The 22,634-nt window shown below is 49.7% G+C and overlaps 2 protein-coding genes across 4 annotated transcripts; one reads left to right on the plus strand and one right to left on the minus strand.

Annotated features, from left to right (window-relative positions):
• The first annotated feature begins 6,702 nt into the window (after window positions 1-6,702).
• Window positions 6,703-22,595, plus strand: alms1 (ALMS1 centrosome and basal body associated protein). 3 transcript variants are annotated; one of them, XM_057012027.1, is made up of 19 exons: window positions 6,703-6,892; window positions 13,558-13,720; window positions 13,985-14,102; window positions 14,190-15,888; window positions 16,038-16,197; window positions 16,282-17,292; window positions 17,514-17,629; window positions 17,920-18,871; window positions 19,006-19,116; window positions 19,423-19,578; window positions 19,855-20,600; window positions 20,721-20,792; window positions 20,994-21,117; window positions 21,191-21,394; window positions 21,473-21,717; window positions 21,834-21,999; window positions 22,076-22,124; window positions 22,202-22,301; window positions 22,380-22,595. In XM_057012027.1, the coding sequence occupies exons 3-19, from the start codon at window positions 14,053-14,055 to the stop codon at window positions 22,422-22,424; spliced, it is 6,006 nt and encodes a 2,001-aa protein (XP_056868007.1). In that variant the 5' UTR covers window positions 6,703-6,892; window positions 13,558-13,720; window positions 13,985-14,052; the 3' UTR covers window positions 22,425-22,595. The 3 variants fall into 3 exon arrangements, with proteins under 3 accessions (XP_056868007.1, XP_056868006.1, XP_056868005.1); XM_057012026.1 differs by lacking the exon at window positions 6,703-6,892 and adding an exon at window positions 12,065-12,443; XM_057012025.1 differs by lacking the exon at window positions 6,703-6,892 and adding an exon at window positions 12,490-12,999.
• On the minus strand, window positions 8,014-11,856 carry LOC130513318 (cilia- and flagella-associated protein 251-like). Its single transcript, XM_057012075.1, has 17 exons — window positions 11,681-11,856; window positions 11,436-11,488; window positions 11,287-11,350; window positions 11,106-11,218; window positions 10,951-11,034; window positions 10,814-10,867; window positions 10,482-10,721; window positions 10,262-10,340; window positions 10,085-10,175; window positions 9,855-9,996; window positions 9,633-9,737; window positions 9,445-9,532; window positions 9,176-9,374; window positions 9,023-9,097; window positions 8,822-8,924; window positions 8,654-8,721; window positions 8,014-8,554 (listed from the first exon to the last, which is right to left on the minus strand). Exons 1-17 carry the CDS (start codon window positions 11,706-11,708, stop codon window positions 8,422-8,424), a joined length of 1,719 nt encoding a protein of 572 aa, XP_056868055.1. The 5' UTR covers window positions 11,709-11,856; the 3' UTR covers window positions 8,014-8,421.
• Window positions 22,596-22,634: the final 39 nt, after the last annotated feature.

Below are 22,634 nucleotides of genomic sequence, written 5' to 3' on the forward strand. Positions count from 1 at the left end.
GATTACGTCACTTTAGTCCCGATGTTGACTCGTGTGTCAGCACTTTATTATTTAAAAGTGATATTTGTGTGTGTGTTCATTTTATTCCCTTTCAATCAAAAGTCTCCCCGCAGCGCCACATTCCTTTGAGGGAGGGTGGACCAGAACCAGGCTGTCTGTGGACTCTGCTTTCACCTCCTGACTGAACTCCTGACGGCCTCTAAAATTCTGTCTCAGCTGTTGCTGTAATTATAAAGGTAAAGTGTCAGCAGAACCTTCAATAATGCGTTTAACACGCACAGATTCTAAGAACTGTACTCGGGCCGGGGGGGGGGGGGCAAACCTACAATACCGTCAGTGGCCGCTGGGGCGAGATATTTATATTTTGTTAATTGTCTTTGCGCAGATTTGTCCAGAGAAAGCTTTATCCTAATTAATAATGAGGCAAATGTACAGATTACTAATGCACGCTGACAAGACTGAACGAGGCTCGACGGTGCTGTTGGGTCGACAGGCAAAGCTATGCTAACACAGCTAACAAGGCTACTGCGTGGGGAATGTCAAATCAGCTGGGCTGTGATTCTCTGCAGCCCTTTTATTCCCATCCGCAGTCATAATGACTCCTTTGTGGCCCAGGGCTCGATGTTCCCTGCTGCCAAAGATTTTCCATTTCTTTAGCATCCTCCTCCGTAATTTAACCCGTCCTGCTTTTTGTTGAAGAATGAGAATCCTTTCCCAAAGCCAGGGCCGTGGTTGCATCAGAGGCGCTCCTCGCTGTCAGAAAGCGTCTTCATTTGAAAATCGGACCAGATTTGAGTGGCGGTGAGGGCACGTGGGGGTGTCGGGGTCACAGGAGCGCAGCGCCATGCAGGCTAGCGTTTCATGCTGCATGTTGACCACATTTGGGTGATTGCCTTTATTATTTGGCCTGTGGTTACACTGGCATTGATGATGCTGGTCTGGGTGGGAGGGGGCGGTGAGCGGGATCGCCGCCGTCACCTGAGTGGATCCTGGAAGAACCCCAGCGATCAGTGTGGCCGCTGTGGTCTGGGACCAGCTCCACCTACCTCCTTCCTTCTGTTCTTCTCTGTCCTCCCTTTTCTTTCCAACCCCTTGCAAACATTTCTCCCTGACTCTTTTGTTTGCCAAGATCCTGGTTACCATGGCGACCAACTGGCGCTTTATGAGCACCTCATCCCTCATCTAAATATTCCTAGTTATCTATGGTAATGAAATGCACACACCATTATCTGGCTTAATGAAACACACTCCATTGTCTATGAGTAGAAGGCGAGTGCTTTCTTCTCTGCAGCCTCGCTGAGCCGTGTTTGCTCGCCCCGATAACAAACGCACGACCATCGGAGCTTTCAGGCTCCTCTGTTGTGAACGTGGACAATAAAGGAAGCGTCCAGTTGCTGTGAGCAGCGCTGCTATGCAGCGGAGGTGCTACAGCGGCTGTTTGATTGCTCTAATTGGCCGTCTGCTCTCGCTGCTGCAGGTTCTACCTCTAATGCCCGTTAAAGCCACGATGAGGATGATGATGAGGACGATGATGAGGAGGATGATGATGATGAGGATGAGGAGGATGATGAGGAGGAGGATGAGGAGGATGATGAGGAGGATGATGAGGAGGATGATGCCGTCTCCACGTGTTTTCACACGTCTTGATCATCACCACAGTTCTAACTGTGAGCAGAACATCTCCAGCTAGCAGAGCCTGATCTCTAAACATTAGCTGGGCTGTTTTTGACGGCCGCTCACATAACAGACGTCTTATATCACCCGTTCCCCTCGGAGACGGCGAAGGCAACAACGCCAGCCAGCGTGCACGCGCGTCGCAGCGCATCGGTGAGAGCGCCTCCGTTTCTTATTCAAGCCGGGATAATATCTGCAGATTGGGTGGTTAAGTCACTCTGCATTTCATGAGCCGCTGCTGTCAGGAGCAGTTATCTCCTCACTGCCCTCTGAGGAGTTGTCGAGGTGAAATGATTCTCCGAAGCTCTGAATAATGCATGAAATTACGTAATGCAAATGGAGACTTTATTTCCCCTGCCTCTGGCCTCGGCAGAAGCAGCGGGAGTCCCCAGAGTACAGGAAGTGCAGCAGAAAGCGGAAAGGTCACTGATAAAACCAGGGGCTTCTCCCCACATGCTCCTTTGTCAAGTGTGTGTTGGACTTATTGCGCGGCAGAAGCGGAGCAGAGCGGGACGTTATTCGCCCGACTATCAAGGGAGGCTTATTGTGTGGAGGCAGTGAAATATTCATTAAGCAGCAGGCTGGCTGGTTTCCACGCTGTCTGCCTGTAAACAGAAGCCCAATCAAATATAAATAATAATGGGAGAGCAGAGCAGAGCAGAGCAGCGCAGAGCAGAGCAGCACGGTTTCATCAGATAAGAGATGCCACTTGTCCTAAAGGTGCAGAATTAGGCTGCGCTAAACTGCTGTCAGGTTCATGCTTCAACAAGAAGACGAGCCTTCCCACCATCTTCGCCCTCTCCCCGCGCAGACCTGAATGGCATTAATTGCCCACTAAGATGACGGGCAGATAAAAGTGAGGTGGTGTTTTGCTGTGGGACATGGGGGCCGGTTACAAAGAGAGGCTGAGGAAGGCTGGCAGGTCTCACAGACTTCAAAAGCAGATAAAGGAGCCTTTTACACAAAGGAGCCACCATTTTTTCCTGCTTAATCTTCAGATTGGTGGGGTTTATTCATGCCAGGCCCCTCTCCTTTGTGCACTTTGTGTCAGGTTTTAACGCCAGAGGATTAAATTGCTGTTGCGGAAATCATTGTTTGTGTTTTCTTCCAGCCCGCTGCCTCCTATTGTGCTGTGACATAATCGAGCACTCTGCAACAATACCGGAGGTTCATCGCTTCCCTTTGGAGGGAAATGAACAACGATGATCTGCTCACCTTGTTTGTCTGATCAAGCTCTGGCACCACGTGTTGTTTTGTTTCGGCAGAGTGCTCTTCACTCTTCAAGGAGCCTTTGTGGGAAACTTTTTCTCTTCTCTGCCCACTAAGATGACACGACGGTATCGGCCGTATCCCGAACCAGGAACACAAGTTTAATGGGATTCTTTCCCCCTCCTGCACCCGCAGGGACCCTCACCTACTGCACAGATTCCTGTCATTCTCCACTGAAGCTTTTGGACTCCAGCCACACAACCGGTCCTCCATCTGCCCATGAATAGGAGCAGTCACATTTCTGATAGCATTTAATGAAAAATCCACCCGGGCAGAGGGGAGGGAGGGCGGGTGAATAAGGAGGGAGGGCCGGTGGCTTTGGTGGGGTGGGGTGTTGCAGAGGAGCGCTCAACAAAGAGTGTCTTTCACTGGAGTGCAAAGCCTAGATTGCTCTCTCTCTCTCTCTCTGTGCTCCCTGCTCGCTCTCTCATTTTGTCTTTTTTCATTCGACATCAAAAATGGTGCCAAATGACTGGGCAGAAATCCCTGGAGATCTGTGTGTGTGTGTGTGTGTGTGTGTGTGTGTGCGTGCGTGCGTGTGCACGTGCGTGTGCGTGTGTGTGCACAACGGGACAGGTGTCCTGTGGTTAAGGTGGCAGCAGTGAGCACAACACAAAGGTAAAAGCAAACAGCGAGGCCTCGCTGAGCGGAGCACGCTGGGTCTCGTTCCTACGTGACATGATCAGATCTAAATAATAAACCTGTGGCTCACGGCCACAATTTCTTAGACTAAACCACCAAAACATCTAAACATCGCAGTCCTACGTGAGATGGACCGACCACCAGGGGGCGTCTGAGGGAAAAACCAACCAAACTGAGGTCTGTTTCCTCTACTGATGCTGTATTTTCAACATCGCCCTAACGTGTCACCTCATTGCCGTCATTCCGTGTACACGGAGGTTTTCCAGGGATCCCCTGTGGTCCCACGTCGGCCCCACTCAAAGGTTCCAGAGCAGATGGTTATTGTTGGCTTTTACGTACGGAAGGAACATATAGCCCAGAGCAGCGCGGCTAACATCAGCTGTGCCGTGCACTTCTTTCTTTCAATCTGCTGCTGCTCCCTGCTGGGTTTGTTCAGCCTCTCTCTGACACTTCCGGCACATTTCCAGCCCAGATCGGTTCCCTGTCCGCTGCTTCGTTGGGTAACCCAGAACCCGGGTTTTACCGAGCTCTTCACCCTGCCTGGCCTGTTGATTTCTTTAAAAAAAAAAAAAAAAAAAAGTCTGATGACTCAAATCAGACTTGGTTTTCAGGAATTTCCTGTTCTTCCCTCCGTGCACGCCTCACCGAATCTGCGCTCTGACAACAATCCCGATTCTTTAACACAGGTGTGAAACCGGGCCCAGATGTGTGCCCACATTCTTCAGCCTTACAGTCTGGTTTTATCAAGCAGAGCAAACGGCCTTGTTTGATTTCGCCTTTGTTCCCTGTGAAGGAGGTCAAGCAGACTCATTTGCTGCCCCGTCTTTAAACACAGAGTTTATCTGCATGCAAATTACAAACAACAAACCTCTCGGGGCTTCTTTTGCTAATAAAAGAGCTTTGTTTTTGCCTCTGCTCATATCTCAAATGTTAATCAGTACCCACAGAGCTTTCTTTTTCCAGAGGAATGTTTAACAGCCAGCCCATCAAAAGTCTTGAGTTTCCCCTGATGATGGTGTTGTTTTAATCCTGAATGGACGAGCGCCTGGGAAACCACACGGTCGAAGGGTTTGTTGTAAAAACGGTGACAAGACGACTGGTTGGGAACAAGAAGATGATGGGCGTGTTGTCCAGACCCCCTGTTTCAGTGCAGCAACTATCACAGCAAAGGGTGACGGCTAGATCTAGTGCCAGTAGACCCAATATACTTCTACAATTTCAGCAAATGTGCAGCAGTGAGACATAATTAGCTTAATTAACATCTGCTGTGCTGTATTTAATGGAAACTGGCGGCAGCTTTTTACCAGTGAAACCAGTGGTGATGAAGACATCCGTCACCTCCCGTCCTGCTGCTGGAGGATCATACAGATGGGCTCTTTCTGCTTGTTGCCCCTGGAAATTACCCATCGACTAACTCGCCCATTAATCACGAGCATAAACGGCAGGTGAGCAGAAGGCTTCAGTGTGTGTGTGTGTGTGTGTGTGTGTGTGTGTGTGCGTGGGGGGAGGGGGTTCTATTCCAGTAGGTTCCACTAAAGTGCAGGCAAGTCTTCCTGAACAAATTCACCAAAGTTTCTAGTCAGAAATGGGAGAGCTGAGGTGTTGCTGGGATGCTGAGGTGCTGGTGCAGGGCTGGAAACCACCGAGGAGCCCAGAGTCCATGTGCTCACGTCTGAGTGATGATTAACTGTAATTACCAAAGCTGTACCTGGTCTGCATGCCAGGAGGCAGTCCAAGATTAATGGGGCTCCTCTGAAAACAGAACAAAAGCTCACATTTCCGAGGTAATGAATCGCTCTGGTACGAGGGCGTCTTCACTCGGTGCTCCTGGGCCCCCGGGAGGATCATTACTGAGGGAGGGATGGATGGACGCTCTGCAGCCTTCTCAACGCCGAAAGCACGCGGGCGAGCAGGAGAACGTCTTAAATCGTCTCAGACATCCACGTTGCTACATAACCTCTGAGAGCAGAGATAAACGGCCTCTGATGTGAGTGTTAGATATGACACAGCAAACAGCAGGTTTGCCTCACACACACACACACACACACACACACGGGGACATTCAAACAATGAAGCCTCTTCTGGAGCTGGAGCCATAAATCTGGCTGGTCCAGGCTCGAAGAAAGTTTGTTCCTCATGCAGCATTAATCATTTAAAATAAGGCTTTAGGTGGCACACAGCTCAGCATTATCTATATAAAAGGAAGCAGGCTTGGTATGGACAGGAAGCACGTATGGTTAAAGCTGCAGGGCCAAATTGAACAGTGTTTCCTGCTATAAATCACATTATTTGGTTGGTTGTTACGCTGCCGCTTTTGTCAGAAGTGACTTAAAATGGAGCAACAGAGTTGTGAATTTACAGCAGCGAGGAAAGGTGGTGGGTGGAAACGGCCATCAATTACTGGACGCTGAACTCCCGGAGGCAACAATGCGGCGATTTACAGGCCGTGACATTTTTCACGCCGCTGAACATGTTACCTCCAGATCTGTAGGTCGATAGCCAAGTGAAATACAACCCAACATGGAAGGGTTGAATGATTTCCAACACACACGGGGCTCATACTTTCTGGCCCTATTAAGCCGTGTTAATAGTATGAGGGGGACATGTTGAGCCATGTTGGGCTTCATGCACCGAAGAAGCTGCGCTGAAGTCGCTCTCAGATGAAGGAGAGGAGGGATCGAACCTTTAAACTGCTATTTGTCATACAGCTGAGCAACAGTACACGAGGGTTACAGTATTCTGATAAATCTGCTCGTTTTTTAGAAACCTGCAAGTCTGTAAATCAACCTACAGTTAAAAACAGTTCCCTGAAACAACATTTGCTCAGTTGCTGGAACAACAAAACTAGTATAAAATGTGAGGTGATGGTTGAATGATCTCGTTACCTGGACGTCATTCCTCTGGCCAGAACTGCAGGCTAGCAGACGCTACGCTCACCTTTAGCACAGACAACAGACCAAAGATTCTTTTATCTTCCCTGCGTCAACAATGCAAATGAGGGACATGAAAGCAGCAGATCCGTCCAAGTGTTTTTGTGCTGCGGGTTGTGGAGACTCGGCCTTAATTAAAGAGAAGGTCAATTTCTCATTGTGACAACTAACTGTATTTATTTCACAGAGCAAAAAAGGCAACCAGCAACGGCGGCAGGACGGGCGGCAGGACGGGCGGCAGGACGGGCGGCAGGACGGGCGGCAGGACGGGCGGCAGGGTCACAGGTCGGGCTGATGGACGGCGTCTCTAAACTCTGAGTTCACCAGCAAACCATCTCCAGATCAAATCAACACAACACCGTCATTAAAATATCAGGGTTTGTATCAGCTTTATGGAGCCTTAAACATGTTCATGATCAAGCCCCCCCCCCCCCCCCCCCCCACACACACACACACACTCTGCTATGTTTGAAGTGCAAACAAACAGCGGCGATCCCGCTGGGAAGGTTATGGAGTTTGAGCAGAGGCCTGTGAGCTGCAGCAAAGCTTTCAATCAGCTGACACCACTGATGCCGCCGCCGCGGCCGCGGCGTGCAGCAGCTGTGCAGCAGCGTGCAGCAGCGTGCAGCAGCTGTGCACTCTCCGTCTGCAATGCTGCAATAGATTATTTTGTGCTGGAGAGGTCAGAACGTACGGAGAACCTTTCAACCTTTTCCATGAGTTTTATTTATTTCTGCATTGTCAAATTGTCCCTGTTTTGATCCTGTTGGGGGAGGGGGAGGCATCCATTGCCAGATATGCCACTTTTTAACAAGATGCGCCTCATCGTGCTGCTTTTTGCTTTAGTGGAGCGAGAGCTGACCTCATCTGGGCCTGGAGCAGCAGGATGAAGATCCCAGCTGCTCTGAGCTGTTATCAGTCTTTATCTGAGAAGCAAAGCCAAGTGGCCCGGTGAGATTAAATATGGACTCATTTTGGTAATGTATCAACCCCGTGTGCTCGTGAGTTCAACCAGAGTTCATGTTATTAGTATTACAGGCCATCCAGGCCCTCGTATCTCAGGCAGATCAAAGGGCTTTGGGAGGTATGCCACCATCGGCCAATTAATGCCCACAAGGAACCGCTGTTGTCTGTGAGGTCCAAAGGCTTCGTGGCTTCCGGCTTTTGTCATTTTTAGCTAATTATTCTGCTCTCTGGGAAGGTCTTTGTAATCCAGATCACAAACCCTGCTGGTCTTTGACGCAGGAGGATCGACACAAATCTGCTCCCACGTTAACCACGGTCGAGAAGACTGAAGAGGAGTGTTTTCGGCTCGCTTGAGACAAAATCTCAGACTTTTCAGGGACTCTTCTCACTCAAGGACATTGTAACCGGACACGCAGCTGCTGCCGGGAGTAATCTGCATTTGTTTTGGTGGTAGGACAGTAACTATCTCACAGGTCTCTACATTAGGCCTGCTTCCCTGCTGACCTTTGAATATTTCAGCGTCCAAGGTGTCTTAGCTTTGAACAATGCTGGTTTTATTTTTCCTTCTCCAGTCTTTATGTTTTAACCTGCACAGCTCTGTCAACAAAAAAAACCCAACATTTTTAATGCCCCTGATGAAAAAGAAAAAACAATCACTGGAGGATGTGCTGAGATTACTGAAGCAAACCCAAGTTTTCCAGCACTTTAGGTGCACGTTAGCCAGGCGTCGCCACAGAAGCAGCACAGTTAAAGGTGATGCTGCCACCTAGTGGCGGATGATAATCAGCAGTAACGAAATCTGATTAAACATTAGACGAGTCAAATCAATGAGCATAAAATCAAGAACAAAAAAAACAAGCGTGACAGTAAATGTATGACATTAAGATGAGCTCCTGCTCCCTCTGTATCCCAATGGATGGCAAATATTCCAAAAGAGAAATTAGGTGTGAAAGTTTCCCAGTCCTGTGGTGAACTTGTGCCTGTCGATGCCCCTGTGATTTGGGTCGTGCTTGTAGATGCAGTCTGGCCTCGTGCAGCCCATGGTTCGCCAGAAAAAGCACTCTTTGGATCGGCTGCAACAGAAAACATGGATTCCTGTATGTTGAGCATGTTACGGCTCCATGAACCTCCCTGTGACCTGTAGCCAGAACAAACACCCATCGGGTTCTTACCAGGGATCCGTGCAGAGCGACGGGCTGGGATATCGGACCGACAGGGGAGCCCCCTCCAGAATCATCCCCTAAAGATTTAACACAACAATGCAACATTAGCTGTATTAGAAAAAAGAAACCATGCTCCCTTTTATTGATCAGCAGGCTGAAATGGGAGCGTGTGCGTACATCGAGGTGCTGAATGGCCCTGTGGCAGTCTTCTCCTCTGGTGTAGTTGACAAAGGCACACTGGTGTTCCAGCAGCATCTTGATGCTGTAAACCGTCCCGGCTCTGACACCAGCGGCCAGGACAGAAAAGAGCAGCGTTACTAAGACGCTGGCAGCAGGAACACGCCCGTGGTTGGGGTTAGAAGCTCTCAGATACGTCACCTGCTGAAGAGCTGCATCAGCATCACGTAGGTGACCGAAGGGGCCAGGACGCCAACCCAGACGGAGAACAGTTCCCTTCACACACCAGCACAGAGGGACAGAGAGGTTTGAACAAATCTGGAGTAAACTGTAATGGCACAAACCACAACGTACGGTTTGCCAGCGCGTCCAGCCTGAGGGGTCGGCGGCGCCCTGACGCCGCTCAGACTGGCAGACGCTCCCTTCTGCTTCCCCCTGTGTCGCCTGGATCGTTTGACTAGCCATTTTTCTTCTTCTTCTTCTTCTTCTTCTTTCTCGCTGCTGTCATCGTCCTCCTGCATGGCCGCTTCCTCTGAACCTTCTATGCTGTCATCTAAAGGAAGACGGATGAAATCCCCGGTTACGTGGGCTGTGTGAGATTCCCAGCTCTGGGAAAGCCTTACCTCCATGAAAGAGTGATTCTATGGCTTCCTCCATTGTTGGGTGTGTTTCTAAGGCCTTTGAACTCTCTGCCCAACTGAATCCCATTTCCTGAAATAAAACAAGACATTATCCTTGGAAGTGAGTCGCACACAAGCGTCTCCTCTAACCGAGGCCGCCGAGACAGGTCCCGTATGAGGGAAACTCCCACCGTGAGGTGCAGAGTCTGGGCTCGTTTCAGCTCCTGTTTGGCTTCCGTGCTGGAGCTGTCCAGGTCCATCACCTCCCGATAGACGAGCGAGGCCTCGTAATACCTCTGCAGAAGTGAAGGAGGATTCAGGACTGTGCCAAAGGTCTGAAAAGCTCAACTTCAACACTAACTTTTCTGAAAATGTGCTCAAATGAAAAGGTACAAACGAAGGCTGTGCTTTACCTTGAGCCCACAGAGCGCTTTTCCTTTCCTAAACAAACCTTTGATCCATTTGGGCTCTATTAGGAGGGCGACATCGGCATCTCTGCAAGCATTTTCGTACTGCTGCAGCCTTTCGTAACACAGGGAACGGTTACCAAACAACCTGAAACCAAACAGGGGAGGCCACGCGTTCAGGGAGCTCTGAAGAACCCTAACCCTCCAAACAAGGCTCAACAAAGACCCCATCTCACTTGAACTCCTTTGGGTTGTAGCTGATGGCATCTGTGAAGAATTTGACTGCCAGCTCGTACTGACCAGACGAAGCCAAACGGAACCCCATTCCTGAGGCAGGAAGGAATTTTGCCATTTTAAAACTGTCACATTGTTTGTTTGGCATCTGATGGAGGAAGAGTTTAACTCTTGTTTACCAGCGAGGTCTCTGCTTCTTTTCTCGTGCTCCTCCGCTGTTGCTGGTTGGGGGTCAGAATCTGGCTCCCTGGGAAGCACCTGCACACCATTGTGACAGGTGATGGACAAAAAAGAGCATTTGAATTCAACCTTTTAGGGACACGTTTTTAATCAGTCTCAGGAAACTGTTTTTGCAATATTTCTTGACTTCCTACACTCTAAAATTAGGTCTCCACAAACCTTCATCTCAGCATTGTCCTCCTCTGGTGTCCTCACAGAGTTCTCCTCTTCCTCATGAGCTTCACTCCTCTCCTCTTCCTCATTAGCTTCACTCCTCTCCTCTTCCTCATTAGCCTCACTCCTCTCATCACTTTTGGTTGGATTTGGTGTTTCAGCCGATGTGTCAACGGGTGTGTTTGTGCCTCCGTCTGATTCAATAAAATCAGCTTCTCTGTGATTTTCTGAGTTCTCTTCATGATCCTCCAGAGATGACATAAAATAGAAGAAACGGTAGCTTTGAGGATCTGAGAGATTACAGGTGTGAGTGTGAGTGTGAGTAAAACAACACTTACTGGTGAAAGTGCTTTAACTGCGTTCTGCTTCTCTAACCGCTTTTCTTTTTTACGCTGTAACATACAGAAGCTTCTCATAAACCTAATAAAGAATGCATCCAGACATTCGAAAAGCTAATCAATATGCAATTACTGACCAACTTCTTACGCCTGTTTTTCTCTGTTCTTTCTTTATGCCTTTTCTCTTCTTCTATCAGTTCCTGTGCGTGTTTATCTGCCTCCTATTAAAAAAAGTGGGAGGAGATTTACTTTCAGTTTCATTTTCCATGTAATGAAAGAAGAGCGTCCGTACCTCCTCAGCCAGTTCTCTTATTCTCGGATGTGGCTCCAAACCATTACGAGGCGAAATGTAGGGGTACGAATGATAATAATCTTGATGGGTATTCAGGATGGGCTCATCCAGGCCTGGAACGTAAGAACATAAACCAGATAGAAGCCAACTGCGCGGTTCACGTTCAGTCCGAGTGTTTTACCGAAGAATCCAGATGTGATGAAGTTCAGGAAAGAGCGTCTGTGTATGTATTCCACAACGGAGTCCTAGGAGAGGAGAAGATCAGGCTTCATTTTACTGTTTTAGACCGGATCTGGGTCTGACATGATTAATTACCGGAATAATACTCACAAAAGGCAGCAGCACCCTCGGCTCCTCTTGGATTCCTGGAATCGGTGCACTGGCTGGGGCAGAAAAGCTCAATCAAGACTTGTGCCACATTAGACAGTCTAAAACACTGTCTAATGTGGCACAAGTGCGGTGATGCGGCTGTTTTTATTAACCGACCGGGGACATGGACGGAGTTAAAACTTTATCAAACGAACGTATACTAAAGTGCCGGCGTTAATACACCGTAAAGACAAGCAGATCCTTACGTTTGACGGAGTTCCTCTTCCTTGGCATGGCCTCAGTTTGCGTGTGTAAAGCTGTCCCGCCGCTATATTTGATGGAATATGTTCCGATCCTGCAGCAGTCGGCTTGGATCGGCCAATGTTTTCCGTCTTTAAAGGGCCGATGGGCCGCTACGGTCGCCGATAACCACCTATACCGTTGTGACGTAAACAAGCTCAGCCAATTAAATAGCACGTTCCAGTCTTTATAGTTTGTGATTTGACGCTGTGTCTGTCAATCATTATAAAGGGGCGGGGTCAGATGCCTGAAGGCCGCGCGATACCTGTAGATCAGACGGAAGCCAAAAATAATATCTGCGTTTACACCTCAAAGATTTAATAATGTCAAGACCGCTTACTCGGTATGACGTCATAACAACCAGGCTTCGTGGCTGTCAGTGTCTGCGTGGGAGAAAGCGGTGATTGTAAATGCGTTTCACCTGCTGGGGTCCAAATGAAAACGGGAACGGAGAAATGTTTGTTGTTCTTAATTCTTATGCAGATGTAGCTTTCGTCATGTGCATGTTCCGTTTAGGTAGAATGAAACAACACCGGCAGCCCAAGGTTCTAGACCACCGCACATGAGGAGGGACGACAGCTTCAGAAGAGCATCAAAAGAACCAGCACCCGCACCAGAACCAGAACCAGCACTAGCGAGGAACGAGTTAGAGATGTCTGCCAGATGACGCCTGATTGAATCATTTCAATCCAAATCGCTGAGTTGCTTCTGACCCTGCAGAAGCATGATGTGAGGAACCCAAGACTTCTATAATAGTCATATAGATTATAACTAAGAATACTAACCCTCAGTTAATCTGTAATGTAATGTCAACATTTACGGTGATTACTGTAATAGTTACTAGTGTTACTTTTTAAACTTAGTCCTGATTATTGGGTAATGTTACAACACTCGGTGCCTAAAAATAGTGAAATTACTTTTACAGTAAAAGTTGGTGAAGGTAGTTCACTTCAAACTATCTTCCTTCTTGATTTAATATAAATGACTATAATCCAATGCAATTCATAGTATTTATAAACATTGTATTATAAGACAGGAAAAATAAACCGACCATGTTTTGGTCCTCTTGAATGAACGGGAGCGGTCCATCCTCCGTTATAGACGATCTTTAGCAGCGCATTTCAAATGTCTCGCGCCACCGTCCTCCCGCGTGAGCTTCCGGGTTTTAAGCCAACATTTCATAGCAACGCAGCTTGGAAACCATCTCCGGAGGAACAGTTATAACGCAGTCAAACGCATCTCGACTTGTTTCTATAATGGAAGTTTCAGCATGAGTTCTTCAGAGGTAAAGATTGTGTGTGTGGGTGTATATAAAGTACCGCTTTTGTCGTCCCTCCGCAAGTGATTCCGAATAATAATACGCCAGATGCTAAGCTAACAATTGCGTATCCATGACTACCTAAATCTTATCGGTTTGAAACTTATCATTCTACATTCTTGCTTATACGATATTGAATACTATAATTTATGTAGGCTGCATTTTTGGACAACTTTAATGTGCCCGCAAGCGTTTAGCAGTAGTAAGAAAGTAATCCACAAAGTAATGTCGAGCTAACAACCTGTTGTTATTAGCTAACAATGATGATCGTTGTTGCGTGAACTCATTGTTGGCTGCTGAAAGTATTTATAAAGTACAGCTGCAGGGGCACATCATCATAGCAGAAGATTAAATGTCTCATGCATTCTGTAAATAGAACGGTTATCAAGTCCAACATAATAATTCAGTTGGACTTGAAGTCAGGTGAACTCTGAATGCAAGACTCGCTATTGAGCAGTATTGTCCTCCCTAATGTTGTCTTCAATAGCCCCAGCAACCAATAATGGTGATTGATTGTCTTCCCAGGTAGAGACAGCTTTACCTGAGAGGCCAGCGGATTCTGCTGGCCAGACACCAGCGTACCAACCACCCCAGAGTTCTGGCTGTGCTGATGGGGAGCAGAGAGAAGCTCGGCTAGAGAGACACAGCTTGGAGCTTCATCAGCCATGGGCTCTCTCTCTGCAACCAGGCAGGTTTTTTGCTAAATGTAACTGTTTTATACACACACAAACCCCATATGACTTGTATAGGATGTCCAGCTGTATAAGATGTGTTCCGGATACACGTGGGCTTAATGTCTTAATGTTTTCTGAGTTAAATTTCAAGTTGTGTAGCTGACCGTTCATTATTATTACTGAATGAGGGCTAAGATAGATGGCATGCGTCACAGCTAAGTCTTGAAACTCTGTACTCGGTACCTGTGATTAATTTTCTGCATTTTCCCCATTATCAGACTTCCAGGACAGTAACTTATCTCCAGGTCTCCTTTTACCCACAAACCATGGAGAAGAACCTCAGTTTATGGAATATTCTTTATTCCAACAAAGTGACAATGAATTTGTGTCTTTAAGGTAAAATCATTACATAAAAAGGGTCATTTTGGCTAGACTTTAACAGTCAGCATTTTTATTTATGTACCTGTGTTTCCCTTTTTAAAGGCCGTACCCTGACATTTCCATGGCATCAGAGACCTTTAAATTTGTACCTCACAATTGCAGCCCTCAGGCCTCTGAACACGGGGTACTTTCTCTGCTGGAGGCACCACTCGGACCTGAAGATGAAAGTAGCTGCTGCTCTTTATCACAGCACAGTTTCTCACCATCAAATGATGACAGACCAAAGAGAACCAGTCATTCCTCACTGTCTGTCACAGCTGACAGAAGGGAGGCACCACCCAGAGATGACACAGAACCTGTAACTGACCCCCAAAACCACCCTGGGGTAGAAGCTGCTGAAGACGAGGCTTTCTTTCTGAATAAGGAGATTCCTGCCCAGCATCTTCTGAAGCTCCTTCAGAAAGATGTTGGCATGCTGACTGACAGTAGTAGTACCACATCCTCTGCTTCTGTCATATCTGGGAATATCATTCCATCCATTTCTGAAGAACCCAAAAGTTCCCAAACATGTAAAGAAGCTATTCCACCAACTGAAACACCACTAGAACCACCTTGTGACGTTTCTCTTCCCCAGCAGCAGAGTGACAGAGATTCTAGCTGTGGGACCCCTGAGGCCTCTAACATCTCCACGGGGCCCCGCAGCACTCGGCCCGACCACAGTAGTGACGCGCTGCACAGACAGCTGCTGAAAGAGGCGGAGCAAGGTCCATTACCAGCTGCTCAGCCTGGCCCACATCCCACAGGGCTGTCTCGAGGAAGGCCCGGTCATCCCCACAGGGTTCCCAGTAAAGGTTCATGGAGATGGCCCTTCTCAGTAGGTGTGGAAAGAAGCCACAAAGACCAGCGCCTCTGCTCATTAGGGAACCAGACAGACATTGAGGGGTCTTACCTGGGGTTTCTTCCACAGTCTCAGTCCACTCCAGGCGTTTTTAACGCTCCATCCAAGTCTGGTGTCAAGGCTAAAGCAGAGCAGCTGTCTGCCATTGAATCCAGTAAAGAGAATTATTCCCAGTCTGATGCAGGAATTCCTCCACAGTCGCGCGATCACAAAATGGAATCGGATGAAGAACAAGAGAGCGTTGCCCCCACAGAAGTGCCGTCTCTCCCCAGTGTCGGCTATATGCAGAAAGTAGATGCATGGAGGTCAAACCAGACTTCTGGTAAGACATCGCTGTTGGATAGTTTAGCACTGCAAGCATTTTCTGGCGTTTCTCCTAAGAAGAGAGATCACAGTGCAATATCCGAGAGCCTGACTCGCCTACTGGGTCAGAACATGAGAAGTTTACCACAGCCTCTGGTGTCAGTTCCTGCCAACCACAGTGTCGCAGAGAGTTCCTCCGCGGTTCCTTCCGTGGTGTCCAGCGTTGCTGCTGATGACGCTGGCTCTTCAAAGGGACCTTCTGGTTTGCTGCCCACTGCATCACAGTCCCAGTCATCTCCGAGCACACGCGCGTCAGGGAGGAAGGGTGAGGGCACCAAGAGTTGTTCTGAGGATGACAAGAGCCTGGCGCCAGATGACCCAAGCACCACGGCTCATCTGCCTGCTCTCCGGGGCCTCGGTCACGATGTGACACTCTCGCAGGACAGCAACAGCAGTGGGATTAGAATAGGAACATCCATCGGAACGTCTTCTGTGGTCAGCCTGGAGGTTGATAACTACGCCCCATACTGGACATCAAAACCATCGACGCCACCGCCTCAGCCGCGCTCTCGAGAGCTCAACATCGAAGAACGAATTCCGGTATTTGGATTTAACCTTTTACTTTTATTTGAAAATATGCAAATGTGTGTAGTGTGAACAAACACAGCTGCAACTGAACGGACCGAGTTTACAGTTTGGGGCATCCGCTGAGCTTTAGGTTGAATGTTCTGTGTTTGTCTTTCATGCAGTTGTATCTCCATAACCTGGGGATTGACCAGTCTCCCTCAACCATCTTGACCCCTTTTGTACCAAGAGGCCCAATCAGAGAACCTGAATTTTCCCCCACTGACCTCTGTACAATTAAAGGATCCATTGGAACCCCATCGAAGAGCACCCAACCCTCTGAAGGTACCGCAGTAGTTTAGTGACGCTTGGATCACAGTTAAAATGTTCTTCCTGTTGTTGAGATGATGTTGGTTGGTTTATTTTAAGGTGACAGTCCCAATAAAGGAGAGTTTTCTGGGTGCAGCGTTATGTCAGTGGACTCCAGTATCTCCATAGCATTCAGCCTGGACAGTCTTGGTCCAGGTGCACCCATCCCAGAACAGATCGCACAGCCTTCCACTTCAGACACAGACAGGCAGAATCACCTGCTGTCGTCCCCCCCGCTGGACGAAGACTCTTACCCGTCCACGCTGCAGACGACCCTGCAACAACGAAGGGACAGCAGCTTAACGAGTAGCCAGAATACCATCCAGCTGGGAGACAGGTTTGACTCTGACGCCTCACTGTCCCCAGAAGGAAGAGACTCGGAGGCATCCTTTAGGCCCAGTAGGACAGAATTCACAGAGGCGTCTCTTGTTCGCTCGGAGCCCATGTTGGGGACACGGAACCTCCTGACACAAGCAGAGAATGTGTTATCTGCTGGGTCATGTGTGGCCTCCACCAGAACATCCCACAGAAGCCAGTCCTCTCAGCTGTGGGCCAGGTCTTCATCTGACTCCATGCTGACGTCAGCAAAACTGAGAGAAAACCCTGAGCGAGAGAGTGTGAGGTCATCACCGGTGGCCGACCACCCATCAGCTGCAGCTTCATGCAGAGGACAAGAAAACAGCAGCGTTGTTAAAGGTGCAGCATCAGCCTTGATGCTCTCAGAGTCAGTGCAGCGGACAGAGCCTGAAGGATGCAGCGCTGCCCCCCCAGACAACACCGTCCCACCTGGGCCAGCACCCACCGCTCCATCGGGCCCAGGCCCACAGCAGCTCCCTCCTGCTGCAGACACGGAGGAGGAGGAGGAGGAGGAGGAGGAGGAGGAGGCTGCAGTGGAGGGTCCCGGCGCCCTGCCTCTGCTCAAAGAGGAGGATGATCAGGGAGTGGTGAGTGATGGCAGCAGCGGGAGCTCGCTGGCACGCAAGGTGACCCAACTGCTGCGGAGCCAGTCTGCAGCCAGTGTGGTGTCCAGTACGTCCAGCACCACCGACCAGGAGGAGAGGAAAGCCAGAGGTACGCGTTCACACAAACATCTCCTGTACAACAATTCAACTTCTTATTCATCTTAATGGTCAGAACAAACACCTTATTTGGGAGAAAAAGCCATGTTTGCCCACAATTTGGCTGATATAAAGTAGGCGTCTGTCACACAGCCAAGTTAAGGTGATCATCACTGATTTGGACTTTAGTGCAAATCATTTACAGCTGCAGCCACAACTGTTGCTACGTTGTAGAATGGATCAAGCTGAAGGTGTCGGGACAACACTGTGAGCCTTTGGAGCTGCATGAAGAAGACAGAAGACGGATTGAAGAGATCAAAAAAGAACTGCTGTTGAGGAGCCCCATGAAGGTAAACTGCTAAAGGGCTCATCGATGTCACACACTGAGTTGTAATGAGTTACTTGAGCCAGCTAATATTTCTAAAATCAAATTTAAAAGCTTGAAATATTGAGGCTTTGGGTTTTAATTTTTTGCTTCCACAATCTGGACATTAAAGACCTCAGGATGGAGGTAACGGGTGTGCAGTTGTCGTGCCGTGACCTTTTTACCATCTACATGTTTGCCGTGATGTTCTAAACGTCGGCCGATATTCAGGTCTGTTGTCTGGTTTCAGGTCATCACTCTGTTTTTGTGTTGTAGAGTTGGGGAAGCACCGATACGGACAGCACGTCATCGTGCAGCTTCAGACTCCAGAGGGAGCTGGATCCTGCCAGAACGAAGCAAACCCAGACCTTGAGTCCCAGGACAGATCTGCTTCCACAGCTTCAGAACCTTTCCTGTCTGGATTTGGAGGCTCAAATACGTGAAATTGCTGCCAGAGAAGGCGTGACCCTCACCAGGACGCCCCGACGGGCCTTCGCATCCATCACGATTGCATCTCGCCGCCGCTCTTCTTCACCTTCCTCCTCGGCGTCACCAGAGCTGCTCCACCTTTCTGAACTCTCCACAGATGCAGTTGATGGTGATGCAGCTGAGAAGCTTCCACCCACAACAGAGGAACACAGGGAAACAGAACCAACACCTGCCTTTGAGCCAGGCAGTCTCCTCTCCCAGGGAAACCAAAGCCAAACCTCCCAGTTACAGCCAGGGACCCAGACAAGACAAGTTGCTTTTGGAGGACAATTGGAAGAAGCAGACGTTCCTAGCAAGGCCTCGAGTAGAGAACCAGACACTGACACACAGTCTGTGGGTCATGGTGAAGAGTCGACTGTCCAGTATGGTTGTGTTTCAGCTCGTGGAGCTAAAGAGGAGGCAGCTCCATCCCCTCCTGAGTCACCTGCCCCATCAGGCCATGTCTCCCATGTCCACCTTGCTCTGTCCCCCAGGACCAGCAGTCACAGGCTGATCCCACTGATCCCCTCACCCCATACAGACTCTGATCCAGCGATGAGGCCTGAGGAGTTGCTTTCTGTCATGCGTCGTTCTTCTGCCAGCAGTCCAGATGAAGGTGTTGGGTTGTCCAGTCCACTAGAGTGGTGCAGGAACACAGAGCTAATGAGACAGCAAGGTCTCCTCACCCTGTACAGAACCGGTGCGAGGCTACCGTCTGCCATTCATAGAGAAGTGGTGTCACCCCAGACCACTGAAGCAGGTAGGTTTAGTCTGGAGGAGGTTTGTCTTGTCGGCCTCCAATTAGCTGGGGAGGTTGTTGCTGTGGTAACAGCGCACCTCATGGAATAGTTGTCTTCCGGTATTTATTCTGATGATCCTGTTTTCCCTTTAAAGCGCTTCCGGTTCTGCTGCCTTATAAACCGAGTGGCAGTGAGGAGCTGTTTTACATCCCTCAAACAGAAGCTGCCCTCTCTTCTGACACCACCATGGAAAGCTCCCACCCAGGTTCGTTCTATTCTGGAGGGTTCCGTCCCCAGGATTTATCTTTGCTGTCTGTGCCAAGTAAAAATGGCAGAATTTATTTGGTTGAAGTGTGACCGTTGTTTCCCCCGAGCCTGCCGGGGGAGCAGCTGGGCTTTTGTAACCTACACCAGGCCGACCCTTAATTATTCATGTTCAGGGGCTGGTTGGAACAAAGGCCTGGTGGGGCCCCCACAGGGACTGTTGGAGGGAGAGTCTGTGGACTGCTTGCCTCTACACATCTTATATCTTTGTCTTTCTCTGAATACCATGTTTCTCTACGCTAACCAGGTTCTGATGATGCCGTCCCCCCTCGGTTCAGCGGCGACGTCCTTGGATACGGAGATCCAGAGATAAGTCGTGGAGTCACAACCAGGCACGCAGAGGGAATCTACAGCAGAAGGTTGGAAACATCCACCTACCAAATGCAGGAGGCTGAACCCAGAGGTGAGCTGGACATACAAAGTGTTTTAAAATGTTCTGCTGAATGGAAATGGCTAATCTGGTCACATGACTGGTAACGCCTGGTGGCCGTAAACATTCTGTAAGAAAGTCAGAGAAACGGCTTCACTATTGAACCAACTTTTGGCCGTTAAACGGTACGCCCCGTAATTTTCTTTCCTTGTTTGGATAATTGCAAAAATCCAAATGATGAGCGACTTAACGATGGGTTAATGACGAAGTGTTGATCAGCCCTCTCACTGATCTTTGTATCTGTATCAGCAGAGTCAACCTCCCAAACAAATGGGAACAGACCTCTGCCTCCGTCCTCTCCTGTTACCACGGCAACTGTGTTGAGGGACCAGGGAACCAGTCCAGTGAACTTCCCCAGTTACGGCCAGTCAGAGTTTAGTCATGAGAGGTTCCAGCGCATCCATGAAGAAGTGAACGATGAAAAGTCAAGCAATCACTTGGTTCCCAGCGTGGTCCCTCAGTCACCAGACCAGAACCCTCCCCCCACACAGAGCAGCAGCACTCTGGACCAGCTGTGGGAGAGGTTCTGTTCACGCTGGCACCTGGAAGACTCCCAACCAACCAGTAACAGAGAGGCGTCGCTGCTGGAGAGGCTGGAGCGTTTGTCCCGTTTGATCCATAACACGAGGGGGAGTAAAGCTCCAGCAAGTAGTCGAGGTTCTGAAGATGGAGCACAAAGGAGGGAGGACGGGAGGGAGGACGAGGCTGCAGAAACACAGCGGAGACTCGGAGAAGCGAGAAAGACGGAAGCTGAATCTGGTCCGGTCCGGTGGGTGGAGCACCCAAACGGCTGCTCCCACGGAGCCGCTCGCCATCAGCACCTCTGTCCCGCAGACAGGGACGAGACTGACACCGTCTCAACATCTGGATCCATCTCCACCGTGGATACAGCCCGACTGGTCCGAGCCTTTGGCTCCCACAGAGTTCAGCTGCTGAAGACGAGCTGCAGCCTCAGGAAGCTCTACAGCACCATCGACAAGCAGAGGGAACGCCGAGAGCAGCGGGGAGGAAGGAGTGAGGAGCAGCGGGGAGGAAGGAGTGAGGAGCAGCGGGGAGGAAGGAGTGAGGAGCAGCGGGGAGGAAGGAGTGAGGAGCAGCGGGGAGGAAGGAGTGAGGAGCAGCGGGGAGGAAGGAGTGAGGAGCAGCTGTCCATCAGCGCAGCATCACGGCTCACTCAGGACTCCACGGTGAGTGAATTTAGCTCCGCAGCCTCGGGGGGGGCAAGCAGCTCATCCCGGCTGTAGCTGTGGGATTTGATGGGAATGAACAAAAGGAGGTCAGATTTAAAACATCAGCTCTAACCCAACCTGGAGTGAGTCGGCACACGCGGCTCCAGAAGCTACGAGGCATCATCGATGCTCCCTTTTCATGTCAGCGTTGGTCTTCAGGTGTCTGCTGAGTCGGCGTTCTCCACCGGCGCCGACAGCGTCCCCTCCCACTCACACCTGGGCCCCTCCAGGACGCTCAGAGCGAGGACGACAGTTGAAGTGGCCAACAAAGGCATCCAGGCGGGTCAGTGTGGGCGGCTGCGTCTGGATTTGGCCTCATTCCTGATGGATGATGCTTCATATGGTTGATTCTTCAGGTGACCTGGAGCTCATCTGTGATGGGACTCGGCGCCACACCAGAGATGTTGGAACCACGTTTCCTTCTCCTGCTGAATCCAGACTCTCCAGACACATTTCCTCCTCTTCATCCATCTTAGGAGGACCACGAGGGTGGAGTAAACCTCCCAAGGCTCAAAAACGGAGAAAGAGCAAGAAAAGTCCCTCCAAGTTCGACTCACAAGGCACGAAGGCGGAAACACGGGTGAGCACAGGTGGTGCCTGTGTACCTGTTTAACAGGAAGTGCTTTGCTTTATTCCAGGTGTTTCCTGGTTCATCCCTGCTGAGGAACTGAGGGCTGAAGGCAGGAAGGAGAACTGCCAAGAGGACATGTGGAGGCCCAGCACGTCCTGGTTTGAACCATGCAGCAGAACCAAGCCATGGAGGGAGCCGCTCAGACAGAGACGGGGCCCTGAAGAGGAAAACAAACCCACTTCATGGCGCCGTCATGATCCACAGCCAAGGCTGAAACCAGCATCTTCTGGCCCTGCTGCCTTGTCTTTACAGGTGGGTCTGGTTTTAATGCCCCCCCCAGGCATCACTCAGCAGATCCTCCAGAAGACTGAGGCTGGTGGACTTCAGAAAGATGTTAAACTGGCAAATGTTCCTGTGGAATGGTGCAGGAGGCTTTGGCAGCACGTCGCCCAGATTTCATCTCTCAGTCCAGGCAGCGGCTGCAGCGTCTGGCTCTGCAGGCGGAGGAGAGGAAGCTGCAGGAGGAGTTCAGCAGGCGGAGAGAGGAACACCTCAGCAGGCCCGGGGGAGCGCCGCGGCAGCTGAAACCTGCAGGTACTCCACACACGGGAGGGACCACGTGTGGACATTAACAACAAACTGGCCTTCTGACACGGATTTATGACTCCAGGCACCAGGAGGGCTGTTCCAAGAACGGAGATGATCCAGAGATCTAAACAGTAACGAGTTCCATTTCCATGTTTAGCTGCACCAACCTCAACACTATAATAAAATCCTTCTGACCACCTTCCACCAGGATTTATAACAACCTTCCTGAGGTGAGGAAGCGGCGTGAGGAGCAGCGCAGGAGGGCGCAGTACGACACGTACCGGCTGAACGCTCGGCTCTACAACAAGGTGGGACTTGGTCGGGTAAAGTGGATCTAAAAGATCTGCTGGATCCTGACTGAGCAACAACTGTTTTCCCTCTTCCAGAGGATCACCAGTCATGTCCTGGGCAGGAGAACAGCATGGCAGTGATCAAAACAAGCCGCCTGAATGGAGACATTTTCTTTCTTTATCACCCAGTTTACCTGTTTTAATGTGCTCAGCCTCGACTGGGGGCTGCGGCTGTTTTAGCAGATCTTAAATTAAGCTTAAAACAACAAACAGATCTTAAATTTCATCTTTGAATTAAAGCTGTTACCAACAAATTTTACCTGATAAGAGAAACCTGCATTTTCTCACTTG

This window comes from Takifugu flavidus, chromosome 16 (genome assembly GCF_003711565.1).
Source record: "Takifugu flavidus isolate HTHZ2018 chromosome 16, ASM371156v2, whole genome shotgun sequence".
Taxonomy (NCBI): Eukaryota; Metazoa; Chordata; class Actinopteri; order Tetraodontiformes; family Tetraodontidae; genus Takifugu; species Takifugu flavidus.

Coding starts and splice junctions, on each gene's coding strand:
- LOC130513318 (XM_057012075.1), bottom strand. CDS start 11,708: ATGCCAAGGAAGAGGAACTCCGTCAAAC. Junction 11,489..11,680: donor GAAGAGGAACTCCGTCAAAC/GTAAGGATCTGC, acceptor TTTCTGCCCCAG/CCAGTGCACCGATTCCAGGA. Junction 10,176..10,261: donor AAGAAGCAGAGACCTCGCTG/GTAAACAAGAGT, acceptor TTCCTGCCTCAG/GAATGGGGTTCCGTTTGGCT.
- alms1 (XM_057012025.1), top strand. Junction 18,872..19,005: donor ACCCCAGACCACTGAAGCAG/GTAGGTTTAGTC, acceptor TTCCCTTTAAAG/CGCTTCCGGTTCTGCTGCCT. Junction 20,793..20,993: donor GGCTCACTCAGGACTCCACG/GTGAGTGAATTT, acceptor GTTGGTCTTCAG/GTGTCTGCTGAGTCGGCGTT.